The following is a 15,332-nucleotide window of genomic DNA, read 5'->3' on the forward strand; positions in this document are numbered from 1 at the left end:
AGAGTTAAACACCTCTTTTCCCCTCCCCAGTCTGCATTTTTTAACAGCAGCAACAACAAAACACCAAGAAGATCTGGTCACAGGTTGCTCAGCATCTTGTCTCTTTCAGTTCTAAGAGTCACCTCCGTTTAGAGCTTTAAGTAAATCCAGCCTACATTTCTTACCAGTGTGGCATCTCTTGGGCCTCTTGAAGCAGAAGATGAGAAATCCACTTTCTTACCAATGCTCTGTCCCACCTCTACTGGCCTACTTGCTCCCTTAGCAAAATGAGTCAATTAATGAACCCAGGGAGAAGATTCTGGTTTAGATTAGATTCCCAACCCAAGGGGCTCCCCGGTTTTTCCCCTGTATCCTGCCTCAGTGGCTGCAAGTTATTGCCATCATAACCATGAAAGCAGGGAACTGGCTGTTTCCATTTACCTGAGTTGGTGGTCTCCAATTGTTACCATGCCTGGGAAAGGGGTCGGAGTATGGATGCCTACTCTCAAACAGCCCCCTTTCTACCCCCCTGTCTTGGTCCTTCTCGGGCATGGCAGGGAAGCATGGCCTGCTGACATTACTTCCCGCCCTGTTCCAGGGCTCCTTGAAACATTCCAGGGACTCCTCCCCAGACAAAAGACTGAAAAAGAATGGATCAGAGCTAGGAATATCAAGACCAAAGGGACCTCAGAGTACCCAGAACAGTCTTTCTGTCCCACTGATGCTTTTATTATGGGACCACCTTCTATCTCAGTGGGTTTCATTCCGTCTGACTTACACGACACTCAGAGACGATGAGCAAGGATGCCATCAAAGCCAAAACAAAATAAAAATCAAATGTCATATATTTCATTTTTAATTGGTACAAAAGACAGAGAGAGAGAGAGAGAGAGAGAGAGAATGTTAAGCAATAGTTTGTGTGGGGTTTAATAAATATTCTTTAACAGCAAGCAAAGTGACACATTCCAACATTGGTCACGTTATTTCTTTTTTTTTTTTTACACTTTCATGAAAGCAAGAACTCCCCCTCCCCTCCCGCTAAAACAAGGTCACAAATATTATAACCCCCTTTTTGTTTGTTCTTTGTTGTTTGCTTTGTAATTATGGAACACTAAAAAGTGAACTGTCACCCAGACGTTCTAATGACACTGATGTTCAAAATTACATAGACTACATTTATCATGCAGATTTATTTATCTATTTTATTGTGCAAGTGTTTAATCCTCTTTCAAAAACTCAACAATTCACCTCCTGGTATTCCTTGCGATTTGGCCAATAAGCAACAACAATGATGCATTCTGTCTTCTAGTTTCACGTCAATCCTTTTCGAATTCCAGTCATCGTAATGCAGCAAGGGAAATCCCATGAGATATGCAACACTCCCAATAGAGCAGGGGTAGTCACACTGCAGCCCTCCAGATGTCCATGGACTGCAATTCCCATGAGCCCCTGCCAGCAAACGCTGGCAAAGGTTCATGGGAATTGTAGTCCATGGACATCTGGAGGGCCACAGTTTGACTACCCCTGCAATAGAGAGCCAACCAACATTTTTTATCCCCCCCTCAAAAAAAAGAAAATCCAGGGATGTATTCTGAACTGACTCTGAACATGCATGCCCTGAGCAATGGAAGGTGCAATCTATTCTGACATTTATTCAAGATCAGCATCCCATGTTCAGGCCCTAATCCTTCTCCACCCATTGAGCAGCCATGCCACATCTGACAGTGTTCTCTATTTCCTTAATGTGTATGTGGGGAAAGGCCCTTCCATCCAGCAGGGCACATGGCTCTATGAATCAGGGCCCATAGGTTTCCAAAGCCAGGTGATCAACTAAACAGTCAAAATGTGTATTACGGCTGACTTGGACAATGCAAGCAATGCCCAGCAATCATTACTTTAAACCAAACATTGCCTTGTTTTAGACAAAAAGTGAATTAGTATTCAGTGCAGTCCCCTCTGCTGAACACAAACACCATCCAACTGGCTTCTGTAAAGTGACTGTGGGGTTGGATCTTGCAGGGAAATCTTTGGATTTCCACCAGGGGAACAGGACTCCCTCCACCTGCTGTGGGCTCAAATGCCTCCTTTCTGTGGTATAGAGGTCTGCAGTGGGGGGGAAGGGAGATGCCCCCCAAATGCTGTTCCTGGGGGGCAAGAGGCCTCAAGGAACAGAACAAGGGAAGAGTTAGACGGCTGTTGTGAGAAGAGGTAGTCAGTAGAAATGGTCTCCCTTTCCATTCACAGAAAGTTTTGATGGACATAACCCTATATATATATATATATTAAGTTGTTCTTTCCCCCTTCCAACTATTGATGCAGCATGTGTGCACACACAACATACATGTTCTGATGAGAGAAAAATAAATCACTGTTGCATACAGTGCTAAAAGTTAATATCCTGTAACAGCATATGTAAATGCAACAAATGTGATTATCTGAAAGATAATTGCCCCAAGGCAATGAATGAAAAGAAATCATTGGCCAATTCCTTAATGGGAACTGAAGCGGGGAACAGAGGACAAGAAGCCAGATGCACCAGAGGACCTTTTGGCAGCGTAGGTCATGGAAGCACATCTTTGTTGACATCATTAATAAAACTGAGGGCAGCCTTGAGCCCCTTGCATTCTTTACAGGAGCAGCAGCCAGCTGGAAGCTTCAAAGGTCTGCAACGCTGAGCAATTAGCATTTGCACATGAATGATAAGCAAATTCTACAGTCAAAAGCATAGATACATTTCTTACGTCTGCACACCAGGACAAAGGTACAGCCCATCTTGCATATTTTTTTAAAAAAAGAAAAACACATGTTCATAAGCATTTTTCAGAAATATATTATGTCCAAATATGTGGCAATCCCTTAATATCCCTAAACTTGCACCTGCTGCAATGAAATAAGAAGGAGAGAGAGAGAGGGAGGGAGGGAGAGAGAGAGAGAGAGAGAGAGAGAGAGAGAGAGAGAGAGAGAGAGAGAGAGAGAGAGAGAGACAGAACATATACCATCAAGGCCCGACTGGGAAATATAATGGCTCCGTCTGTGTCAAGAATCCAAACAGTCAAGCAAACAAATGGAACAAGCCGTGGCTGCAGCCAGTGGGAAAATTGCATCAGCTCTGTTATGCTCATTTAAAGGCTCCTTGCTATGTTGTGTTTTATTATGGCACAATAACAGCTTCTGTCAATCACAAATGGCTACAAATCACCTAGAAGGAGTTAATACACGTTGCTGTCACTAAGAATGAGAATGAAAGGAGTATGAGGAGGAAGTAGAAATGAAGCTCGTACAAGAGAGCCCACTGGAGCGGCATCCAAGTGCAAACACCAATTGTGCCACCAGTTGTGAACATCAATAGTGAGGGCATCAGGTTGAGGGGCTGGTAATGCAAACTCGAGGCATAGGACTGTCCAAACTCTAAAATAGCAATCCATACCAAGCTTTAAAGACACTTAGCACATCTAATTCCTAAAATGGTGGTTATAATCGCAAGGAAGATGTGCCCCTGGGGTGTTTTGTGGATGTGTAGTCATCCATTTACTGCGTCATCACACAATGACTTGTGAAGCCTACCTTAGCCATTGTGGAGGTGGCTCTCCAAACCGAATTTGCGCATCAACAACTGTCATATCAAAAATAATGCTCTTTCCTAGTGCCCTTTATAGATTACAGGAGTACGCTGGGAGAATCTTTTCCGGAAGGATGCTGATTCCAGAGGGAAGATTCACATACCTGTAAACTGTACAGGGCTGTGGAGAAGAACCTTTCAGAGAGCTCGTGTACCTTTTAAAGGGCAGTTCTACGAATGAGCAGGTGCAAAGTAACTCTCAGAGGTGTGCACCAGCTCTGGGGTTTAGTGAAATCAACAAAAAATTGTATCAGAGTTCTGTACATAATTCCTTAGAAAGATCCGATAGACTTAAATCCAATATGTTTTTTTTAAAACAAATATGGTTTTAGCATTCATACGTATATGTCAATGCCTAACGCAAAAGTGTCTGATTTGCAACCTAGTCACCATTTCCAAAAATTTCCCACTTGGCTCTGTTGACCCAAATCACTGAGCATCAGGTAACAACAGAAACAGCTGTAAACATCTTAGAATATTTTTTCCTTAAAAAAACCTAATATAAAATCATTTTCTCAGGCTTTAGGTTCAGTAACCAGATCCATGGAAAAACGGGACAGAGGGACAATACTTAAAGCAACTAGGAATATTATTAACTGCAAATTAATAGTGTCCCAATGGTAGACATGTTGGCCATGTCCACAATTCACCCACAGTGGTGGAATCCCATTTATTTTAACAGGATTAATCTGAAGTAAATGTGTTTTGCTTTGCAGCTAGTATAAGGCTTCTGAGAGAAATCTCCGTAAAAAAAAAAAAATCAACCACTTGCTCCCTTTATTATGTTACTAGCAGTTTCTCTCAAATACATTCTTAAGTAAACTTCTGACCTCTCATTTTAACTTTTTCTTAACTTATGCATTCAAAAAGTCTCATACTATAAAGCACTTCATATTCTTGGGATCTGTTGTAAAATATGTGATTTTGCATTCAAACCCAGGTTTTAAAAGAGTCTTTGGCCTTTTTAAACAAAGAAACCACATGCCTTAATCTCCCAATCTGGAATCATGTCAATAAGGTATTTCTATCTTCAGTGCTTTAAAGTAGTGGTCCCCGGGACCGGCCCGTGGATCAGTCGGTACCGGGCTGCGGCTCCTCCTTGTCCTCCTCCCTGGCTGCTGCCTCGGGGACTGCCCTGCCACTCTGCCACCGGCTCACCTTTGGTGCTTTCCAGCGGCCGACATGGCTGGGGCTCCCCCTCAGCAGGGCACTGCGCAGCTGCTGCTGGCAGCAACCCCCAGTGGGCAGTGGGAAGTCAGGGGTGCCGGTGGGAAAGCAAGTGGCGCAGGGGCTCAGGCGGCAGCAACGTCCCTCAGCAAAAGACTACCCCCCCCCCCGGGCCTCAGTGAAATTGTCAAGCATTGACCGGTCCCCAGTGATAAAAAGGTTGGGGACCACTGCTTTAAAGAATGCAACTCTGAACTATTGTTTCATACAGAGTTGTCCTTTTACAGACAGTGTTCTGCTGATAGGCCAGTTTGCACATTATGCAGTGACAAACCTGGAAACTACCAAGCATACACTGAACAAGGCACTGCAATCGGACTGCTAAATGTCTCCTATTTACATTTTTAGGTGTACCCTTAAAATATTAGGTGAATGTCTTTAAAAAATTGTAATCCACACAGAAGCCCTGAGAGTGTCTAACTGTTTAACAGGGGGATTCTAAATTAGTTGTTACTTCTGTGGTATTTGCAGCAGAAACTATATCTGCCAACTGTTTTCCTGCCATACAGCTGGTCCAAGCAACAGGCATCCACTCTGTATCAGGAACAGAAAGATTAAAATTAGCACTGACTGCCATTTCAGTTGCATCTATATAATGAAACGGTGTTCCGTGCTGTTATGCACAAGCAATTCATGCCGACTTACATCAGGTCAGATTATCTAGCTTCATACTGTCCTTTCCCAACATTCTCCAAACTCCCTGAGAACCTTGAACTGGAGATACCAGGGTGCTGAACCTGGGATTTCCCACGTTCAAAGCCACGTATTCTAACACTGAGTCATGGCTCTTTTCAGTACCTGCTGCACTATACAACGAAACAACAAAATCCATACAAAGCTCTCCTTGACAAACACAACAATAGTGCTTCCAAGCAAATGGTATAAAGTGCCTATGATCACCATTCTTTTGTCACAGAAAGTGCCATTCTTTGTCACGTGCATAGAGGCATCACAGGTCTGCTGAGTGACTTTAAAGAGGGTGATGTTCGCGCTTTGGTGCTCTCCGGACATCTCCGACAACCCTGAAGGAAGCTAACAAGGTTCCAATGGAATTCAAAATGCCTTTTCCTAAAATTTCAGTGAAGTACCCAGTTTGGGGGAAATGTGAAGCGGGTAAAGAGGAAAACGTTTAAGGGAAAACAGATTTGTGCTAAATTTGTGGCAACCAGGGGACGATCACTTTTCAGCCACCAGAGAAAGCGATACAGCTTCCTATTTTTGTCAGCAAAAAAATCTCCTATTATTATTATCTGCACCAGACATCACATGAGGAAAAGAAAGATACTCACCCTAAATAATTATAGTTACAAAAACTCACTCCACATATATACAAATAAGAATGTTCATTTTTTGCTATGATGTAAAGTCTGCTGAACATCCCAGGCCATTTTTCAGAAGTCCACTTAGCTTTCAGTTCCTCTCCATTTCTCCCAAAGTTTCCAAATTTTGCCCTTTATACAGTCCCACATTTTCCCTTCTACCTTTATGCTCTGATCCCACACACACACACACACACATGCCCATTTCCAGCAAGGGTGGACAGAAGTAGCAGAAGCAAGGATCCACATCTGGTATGCAATTTGGGTTGTGATCTTAAACATGCAATGAAGACTGTCTATGTTCCCCGAAGAGCATTGTGCTCAAGAAGATGGTAGTCCCTGGCCCCAAGGAAGTATGTCTGGCCTCAACCAGGGCCAGGACATTTGCTGTCCTGGCCCCACTTGGTGGAATGAGCTTCTGGAGGCCAGGGCACTGTCGGAGCAGTCTCAATTCTGCAGGGCCTGCAAGACAGGGCCTGCAAGAGCTACCCACGAGAAATAGAGCAGAAGAAAACAAAAGGTCAGAAATGGCCTCCAGATTGGTGATGTGTATGGTAGGGATCAGTGGCTCTTTTATGTGGCCTCTAGAAACATCCTATATGATTGTATGCAAAGGCCGCCTTCCATGGATGCCAAAGCAGAAGAGAAACCAGCCTTAGACCTCTCCCATTTTCAGTCTACAGGTCTTAGAGCATACTAATGGGTGTCAAAGGAGAAGACCTGGGAAAGCAAAGTGGCTAAGGACCCTCATGAATTCAGCTTGACCAGATCCATACAGCACCCAAAACTAGTATTTAGCATAAATATATATTCTGCACCCACAATAAGCTCTTTGCCAGTGCCTGCAATCTCAGTGCAACCATCTGTGAAAAGTAAGATGAAGCTGTGAAAAGTAAGATGAAAAGTAAGATGAAGCCAGCAGCCCAGGATAGATTTCTACAATTTATATCATCCGGGGGCAGGCTTTCTCCAAGGGTTTCTTGAGGGCCCTAGAAGGGCTTCCCAAATAGGTAGGAGTTAATTTTTATATATTTTTTAATAAATTTGTTAACACATTTACTGGGTACTATGACCTTATTTGGTCATGTCAACCCCCCCCCCCCCTCAAATGACCAGTGATAAATCTCCGGGGAGAGGGAGGAGCCCCAAGCGGGCGTGTAAACAACTGTGCTTCCGAACCGTATTCTGCACAATCGCACCACTTCTGGGGTTTCTTGAAGCCTGAAGAAATTTCAGGGGTTTTCTCAACAGTCAAAAAAATTGAGAAAGGCTGATTTAGGACATAGCTATGGCAAACCACCCCGTATTGAGTCTGCCAAGAAAACGCTGGAGGGCGTCACCTCAAGGGTCAGACATGACTCGGTGCTTGCACAGGGGATACCTTTACCTTTATTGTGTGGGAGGTAAAGCCAGTCTTATCCTGTAGCAGCTCCCTGTGTCTTTTAGGTCAGGATATTAATATATAGTTTTGAGGCAAGTATTTTCCTTTGAGGTATGCTTTTTCCAAAAACAATCACCACACTATTTGTTTAATCGGGAATGGAAAGGGTATAAGAAAAGATAGGATGTATCCTTTCACCATGAATATACTGATAGAGGGATTTACTATTGTACATGTAAACTGTACAATATTTGTGATGCAAGTACATGTGCTGCACATGGGCAGCCTGTTCTGTCTGTGTTGATGAAGTTCCCTGTGATCAAACAGTGCAATTACTAGATATCAAAGCATCAGATTGCCATCCCAGAGTCAAAAAAGCCTAGGTGTAATATGTGGTGATTTTTAAGTAATGACTTTGGCTTTGCTCCGAAGGTTGGACCAGTATCAGGTTCTTTGTGCAAGGAGCAATTACAGAAAAAGAGCTACTCACATGCAGGCATTACATTATGATGCTACATTGATCCCAAGGAAAAGCAGAAATGTGAATGTACAAGTTACATCTTCATTAAGGGGGCAGTGTCCGTAAGATCATGTGCCCTATATTACATGACCAAATATAGTTTTTTAGGACACCTCATCTCCCACAATCATTTCTAGAAACAAAATTCTGATTTATGCTGCTTCAAGGAGAACCGTTACCAACTGTCTGCCTGGATCACATAAAAATTCTGAGGAAACCCTTAAGACTTAGATTCAGCCAACCCTGTGGAAGGCACCTATGGGGGCAGATTTTTCCCATGATCTTCTTCCCTCAGCAGTCTCATTAGACCCCTGATTCTTGAGCAACAAGAGCTGCACAGACAAACCACTGTGAGGAGGGAGAAAGGATTCAAAGGGCCTCCTTTCCCTCTTCTGACAGGGTTTTCTGCTGCTGGTTGGCTGGATCCAAATCTGACAAAGTGAAACGCAGTCCTTGTTGTTTAATATTTTGTAATGCTTAGAGCTGTCAACTCTCATGGAAATTTATGAGAACAAGTAGTATTTAAATGTTACATTCCCAGGGGATCTCTTAGCCCACTCTTTGTCTCTCACACTCAGGCCTTTTATGAACTACCCTATTATCATATTATTTGTACACATCCCCCTAACCACCTGATATATCTTGGGGAAAGTGTGAGGGCCTTAAAGTGGGTAGCTAAGGAGAAATTGTCTCACTCCCCAAATGTGGTACATCTCTAGTTAATTCAGTTTTCTTTAGACCGTTTCCACACTGGAGGATTCATGCCAGGCTCTAGGCTATAGTTTGAGTCAGGGAACGTTGGCCTGCTTTTTCTTGCTCCCGTTCGGGGGAGCATTTGGCCCAGTGCACATCGACTGCCCCAGATTTGTACTCCCACATGGGAGCTGGGGCAGTGAAGTTCCCAGTGTGGAAATGGTCTCTGAAGAGCAGCTGGGTGCTCCTCCATACAAGACTAATATCTAGGGTTGGCAAGTCCTCCTGGCAACCGGTAGGGTCATAGTGAAGTACTGTTGCCAGCTGTAGGTTGGGAAATTCCTAGAGATTTGGGGGTGGAGTCCGGAGAGGACAGGGACCTCAATGGGGTACAATACCATGGTGCTCACCCTCCTAAGCATCCATGTTATTCATGGGAACTGATCTCGTTCTTCTAGAGATCAGCTCTAATTCCAGAAAATCTCCAGACTTTGCCTGGAGGCTGACGTTCCTATTAATGCCAGGTTGAGAATGTAACACTTAAAAAGGACAAGACAATGTCTGTAAGATAGGCCCTCTGTAAAAATTGTTTTGGTTGGAGCCCTTTGCCAAAAAGGGGAGATAATACTGAAGAAAACTTTTTACATTATCTGTATTTACAAATGCTTTACAAATGTACATATTTATATATTTATTTGTACCTGGACAATATAGCATTAAAGGGTAAGTTTTAAATTTAAAAAAACATTTTATATGTTTATCTATATAGAATGAAATTCTCTTTTTATTGCTCACCCTCCATCCTTATATAACTTCATCACACTATTGCACACAGTTCTGTATTACACAGAATCTACATTTATATATAAATAGGTATGAAAATAAGGGTTTTCTATATCCATGTTTTAAATAAAGTGCTCATTTTTCAGCTATCCTCGATGAAAATGCATGGGATTCATTCAAGGGGGTTAAAGGAATACACCAAGGTGGGAGGGGGGTGGGTAAGTAATGGTTCAAATCCTTTCAATCTTTTCCAATTATAGGAAATACCGTATTGGATTTAATATCAGAAGAGCTGTTGCCTAACGAATCATTTGTGACCTTGCTGTCAATATTTCTCATGCAAAGCAAAAAACCAGACCACCACGCTGGACAAAAACGAAGAAAATACAGAGAAAATTAAAACTGCAAATGAAAAAAATATATATAGTTTTGATTGTTGTGCATGGCGTTTTGTTTCCACGTCTTAATTTTAAAATTGGTTTTAGAAATATTTATACAGTGTAGTTAAACTTTTGCAATACCTAGTTAATGCACTATACTCAAGTACTGTACAAAACTGCAATAAAGGACACTATATGACTACATCGTTTTCTACTAGAAAGACACCATTGTCAAGGTGTACCTGGTGTTCTTAAAAAGGTCAACTAATAACTGCTAATATGTATGTGAATCAAAATACTTTTGATTGGCCAAGTGCATTATTAAAATCTAGATACAGTATACAATGTTGGTGATATGATTTACAGGGCCTTTGGGGGCATAAGGAACATCTGCAAAGGTTCTAGGAGAGACAGTTAATCAATCAGTATTAAATGTCATACAAAAAACTTCAAATAGCAGCTCTGTTTTTGTTCCCATTTGTTTTTAAGTACCGATGATGTACTGAAGCTTTGTTTCTTAAAAAATAACCTTCACCTCTTAGCAAAATCATTTCTAATATATAAAGTTGTTGTAAATTTATGCCGGCAAAATGTAAAATTGCAATTTACAGAAGCAGCAGTAATAATTAAAGGCATGAGGAAGCACCTCATGAAAGTGAAATCACAAAACACTGTTTCAGACGTTTCTAGGGACATATAAATGGCACAAAGGAAGCCTTTTCTTTAAATTTAAGGCAGATTTCTCTGACACTGTAAACTGGAAAATGTGGATTGGGAATTCTTATATTTCCAGTATACCGAACTCTGAATAATATTTGAACTTTTGTTCTGACCACTTCCTTGTTCAAAAGGATTGTATATTGAGAATTGTCTTATGAATGGCACCATTTGTTTTGAGATTAGTCTGCAGCCACATCATCCAACCGTCTGCAATGCTGCTCTCTAGAGCAGGGGTGGTCAAACTGTGGCCCTCCAGATGTCCATGAACTACAATTCCCATGAGCCCCTGCCAGCATTGGACTATCCCTGCTCTAGAGGATTCCAAGGAGCAAAATGTCCACATGAGGCATTCGTGAAACATGGATACGCCTGTACCTAATATTTAATACAAAGCATCCTGGATCTGAAAGTTACACTTCCTTCATCACCTCTAGTGAACTGGTCTGAGTGGCCTCTAGGTATGAATGACCCTTCACAGGTATAACAGCACAGAATGACTAGTTCTCCCCTCCTCTTAAAAGAGCAATACTTTTCCATGAATCCGTTTCTACATTCCCCCTGTAAGTCATCCAGCAAACAGTATACAGATGTGCATGCATGCATAAGCCAGTCCCGAGACCGCTCACTTGAAAAATTCAAAATTTATAATACTCGAAGTGGAGGGTTTTCTTACTGTGTATCAATCAATTAAAACATCGACTCCACTATTTATACTCCGGATCCCAAAGGGATGTTGGAAGAACATCCTTCTGATTTTATGCCATTGCCATGAAAATAAAACTTCCTATGTTGAGGGCTCTGCCTGCTTCACAGACAAACACCATGGTCTGCTGGCACCAATCTGAGCAAACAGCCCTTCCAATGCCCCCTGGGAGGCTTTGTACTATACTGTTAATGGAAAACACAAAGTCAATGAGATATAGGGACATAACTCTTACTCAACACAGCTTCTCTTCAAAGGATTTGTACTTATTTCCCTTGAACAAGGGTTGCATAATCCAAAATAAATCAGGCAAAAGAAAGTTGGAGTTGGGGGGGGGGAGATGGAAGTTTGGAGAGAATCAGTATCAAGAAGAAGAAGTGCTGCTTCTCATACCCCATTTTTTGCTACTCGAAGGAGTCTCAAAGTGGCTTAAAATTGCCTTCCCCTTCCTCGCCCCACAACAGACACCCTGTGAGGTAGGTAGGGCTGAGAAAGTTCTAAGAGAACCATGAGTAGACCAAGGTCAACCAATTGGTTGTATGTGGAGGAGAGAGGAATCAAACCCAGTTCTCCAGATTAGAAGAAGAATTGGTTTTCATACCCTGCTTTTCACTCCATGAAGGAGTCTCAAAGCAGCTTACAATTGCCTTCCCTTCCTCTCCCCACAACAGATACCTTGTGAGGTAAGTGGGGCTGAGAGAGCTCTGGCAGGACTGCTCTGTGAGAACAGCACTATCAGGGCTGTGACTCGCCCAGGGTCACTCAGCTGACTGCATGTGGAGGACTGGGAAATCAAACTCAACTGGCTGCATGTGTAGGAGCAGGGAATCAAACCCAGCTCGCCAGATTGGAAGCCACCGCTCTTAACCACTATACATAGAAGGTGGTTGTGTTTGTATGTTTTCTACTTTGGTGCAACACAGCTATTTTATATAGACAGTGCTGATTGTCACTGCAGTTTGGCAGATTTCATTCAGACGGTGCCCAATTTCCTTCATTTCCCATTCACCCAACATTGTGCTAGTCCTTCTGTATGACCCTTGCACAATGGCCCAAAAGAAGAAGGCTCCTGGTAGAGCAACCAGGGCCTATAATGTACTTTTAATGTACTTTAGAAGTAGATTTTCCTGTTCCGCACAGGAAAATCCAGCTGCCAAAACACATTGAAAGTGCATTATCCTATGTGTGCAGAATGGGCCCAGGTGTCCGCTCTGCTGCATTGGCCAATGGCCTAATGCTGACATCTGTTTTCTTGCACAGGCAGAAACACCCTCAAGCACCAGCCACGCCCCTGATCAGCAAAGCTCAACTCAAAAGTAAGGGGGGGAAAGCTAACCCTGATGCTCCAAAAGCTTTGAAACGTAACAAGCATTCATACAGATTGCGGATAAGAGAATACTTGAGTTCACCACACATCTATAATATTTACATGGGCACTGCTACCGTAAGAAATTATTAAGATTATTTCATTTAAAAAAATCCCTCTCTTTTAAATGATAGCTTCTTTGCATTAAAGTAGAATCAGTCATTTTGTTTTTTATATAGAAAAATATCTTAAACTTTAAATTAAAAAAATAGTGTTATTAAATAGTCATGTAGGACCATATATGGTTGTATGGATATAATTCAGCATATTCGAATCCCACTTTCGGAGGAGAACTCACATGGACAGGAGAGCAGGCTAGATTGGCCATGGGTGCTATCTGTGTACAGACCCTAGGAATAAACTCTGCATACCTCGCTTGGGAGATACACGGACATGGTACCTATATACATTCTGTACATGTTGGTTCACTGATTAGCAGTTATTAGTCGTGCTATACAAAGGAAAACAAATCTGGTTATAATGACGCTATACACCCGCGGCAGGAAAGGAAGGTCTTATTGCGCCGGAGCAAACCCGTGTAAGACAGGCTCCCTGTTGAGATACGTAGCCCAGTACACTAAGTTGAAAGTACCGAATAAAACTGGAAAGACTATTCTTGACATCCTGTCGATTTTACTGACGCTGTTGAAGGTTTTCTTTGCTTCCTGTGGCTTGGCTTCTGGCTTGGCTTTGTTGGGCTCCGAAGCGGTAGCGCTTTTGGAGATGGTCGGGAGAACCGAGTCCTTGGTGATATTTGGTGCGTAATTGGCCACCGCCACTGCATAGGCATTGTTTTTCTTAATGACGGAGGCTTTTTCTTTTTTCTGTTAAAAGACAGCAGGCAGTTAAAGGGAATAGGCTTCATGCACGTGTCAGCGGATCTTTAACAAATAAGGCATGTGTGATGGATTAGGATTGCTGCACCGAAGTATTGGTTCAACAAGACTGTTTCTGCACTGGGAACTTCACTGCCATGGCTCCCATGCGGGAGCACAAACCTGGGATGGATGAGGTACCCTGGGCCAAATGCTCCCCCCCTCCCACTGGTATGGGAGCAGAAAGAAGTGGTACAACCTGCTGCAGCTTAAACTCCAGCTAGCGCCTGGTGTGAATCCTCTAGTGCAGAAACAGTCTGAATGGCATAGTCCAAAAGCACAAAAGGTGTCAATAAGGTGATTTGACAAATGGGGGAAAAGGATCATTTTTCAGAGAGTTCAGAGAGGTATAGTAGAAAGACACGGGAGGGACCCTGGCTGTGTTCCCCTGAGATGTCACCTACCTTTTTTCACTGCAGGGCAGCTTCTCCTGATGCAAGAAGCTAGCAATGGAGCTTCTTGCATCAAGTGAACACACCTTTTTCTGGAATGAAGGAAAACTGCAACCATCAGCAGTGAAGATCCGTGGGAAAACTGAATCTGTGATCGTCTCTGCTTGCAAGGTTTTGTAGTACTCCATCGAGCTGCAAAACCTGTTTGATCACAGTGGAGGGGGGAAGAAGAACAGCTGTTTTTTTGTGTCCTGCTTTTCACTACCCAAAGGAGCCTCAAAGTGGCTTACAATTGCGTGTCCTTCCTCTCCCCACAACAGATACCCTGTGAGGGAGGTGAGGCTGAGAGAGCTCTGGCAAAATATTAGAATTCAGCAGCATCTTGAAATGGGGGGAATAGTATATCTGATTCATCTTCTTAACAAATCTCGCAGATATTACTCTTGTGCTGTGGTATGGAGAAGAGACAGAGAAGGAGAGAGAACCAGTCAAGGGACCTCTAGCTGCTGACTCCAGTGAAGTGAGAATGATACATGTTCCATACACTAACCAAGCACTTGAGATCGGGACAGTTCAGATTTTAATACATGTACTCACATAACTCGAAGGTGAATTCTGAGGCTAGAATGCTCCATGTCTGTCTGTCTAGCAGGTCTGGTCTGAACATACACAAACCTGCATAACCTGCCGGCATGCAACCAGCCTTCCTCCCTTTACAGACTGGCTGTGCATTCGCTATACCACTCTGTTCTTAGTTTGCTGCCTTGGCTGCCCTGATTAGGCTGAAACATCGGATACAAATCTTTTATATAAAATAAATGCATAAAATAAATCTAAACAAAAGTAATTGGAGACTGCTGTCCTCTGGTTCCAGAAATCCTTGCAAAAAATGGGTGTTTTGGGACTTGTTTTATCTTCATTTGCCCTCAGACTAATTTCTCCTACAGTGACACAGGCAAATATGATTGGCTGTAGATTGATAACTGGAGTCGGGTGTATGTCATCCTTTCTTCACCAGCCTTACATCATCACACTGCTTACAAGATTGGGGTTGGGCGTCTCACATGATGATTTCAAAATGCAGGAATGGAGGAGCAGTGATGGAGGACATGGCACTGGAGCAGAAGAAGATGGAGCTGAAACTTGCACATTTCCCCTGCTACTCTTGAGTAATAATAATTTATTGAAAAAGTATTTAATAGTTTGATCCTGATGAAGCAACCATCCCCAATAAGAGGGAATGGTAGCGGCATAACGATCATGAATTGGCAATATTGCCCCTAGCACCATCACATCCTAATGAAGTTCAGTGATACTGTGGAAAGTCTTTATTTGGTTGAGGTGATCAAAATGTAACATGGCAAACCCGGGAGGC

The 15,332-nt window shown here is 42.8% G+C and overlaps 1 protein-coding gene across 3 annotated transcripts in view; it reads right to left on the minus strand.

Annotated features, from left to right (window-relative positions):
- Positions 1-818: 818 nt before the first annotated feature.
- Positions 819-15,332, minus strand: part of GABRA2 (gamma-aminobutyric acid type A receptor subunit alpha2) — a 98,075-nt gene continuing 83,561 nt past the window's right edge. For all 3 annotated transcript variants that reach the window (XM_077301883.1, XM_077301882.1, XM_077301884.1), the window contains exon 10: positions 819-13,514. In XM_077301883.1, the coding sequence (XP_077157998.1) occupies positions 13,206-13,514 (309 nt within the window). In that variant the 3' untranslated portion in view covers positions 819-13,205. The remainder of the gene's footprint in view (positions 13,515-15,332) is intronic.

The sequence above is a fragment of the Paroedura picta genome, chromosome 10, assembly GCF_049243985.1.
Source record: "Paroedura picta isolate Pp20150507F chromosome 10, Ppicta_v3.0, whole genome shotgun sequence".
In the NCBI taxonomy this organism is placed as follows: domain Eukaryota; kingdom Metazoa; phylum Chordata; class Lepidosauria; order Squamata; family Gekkonidae; genus Paroedura; species Paroedura picta.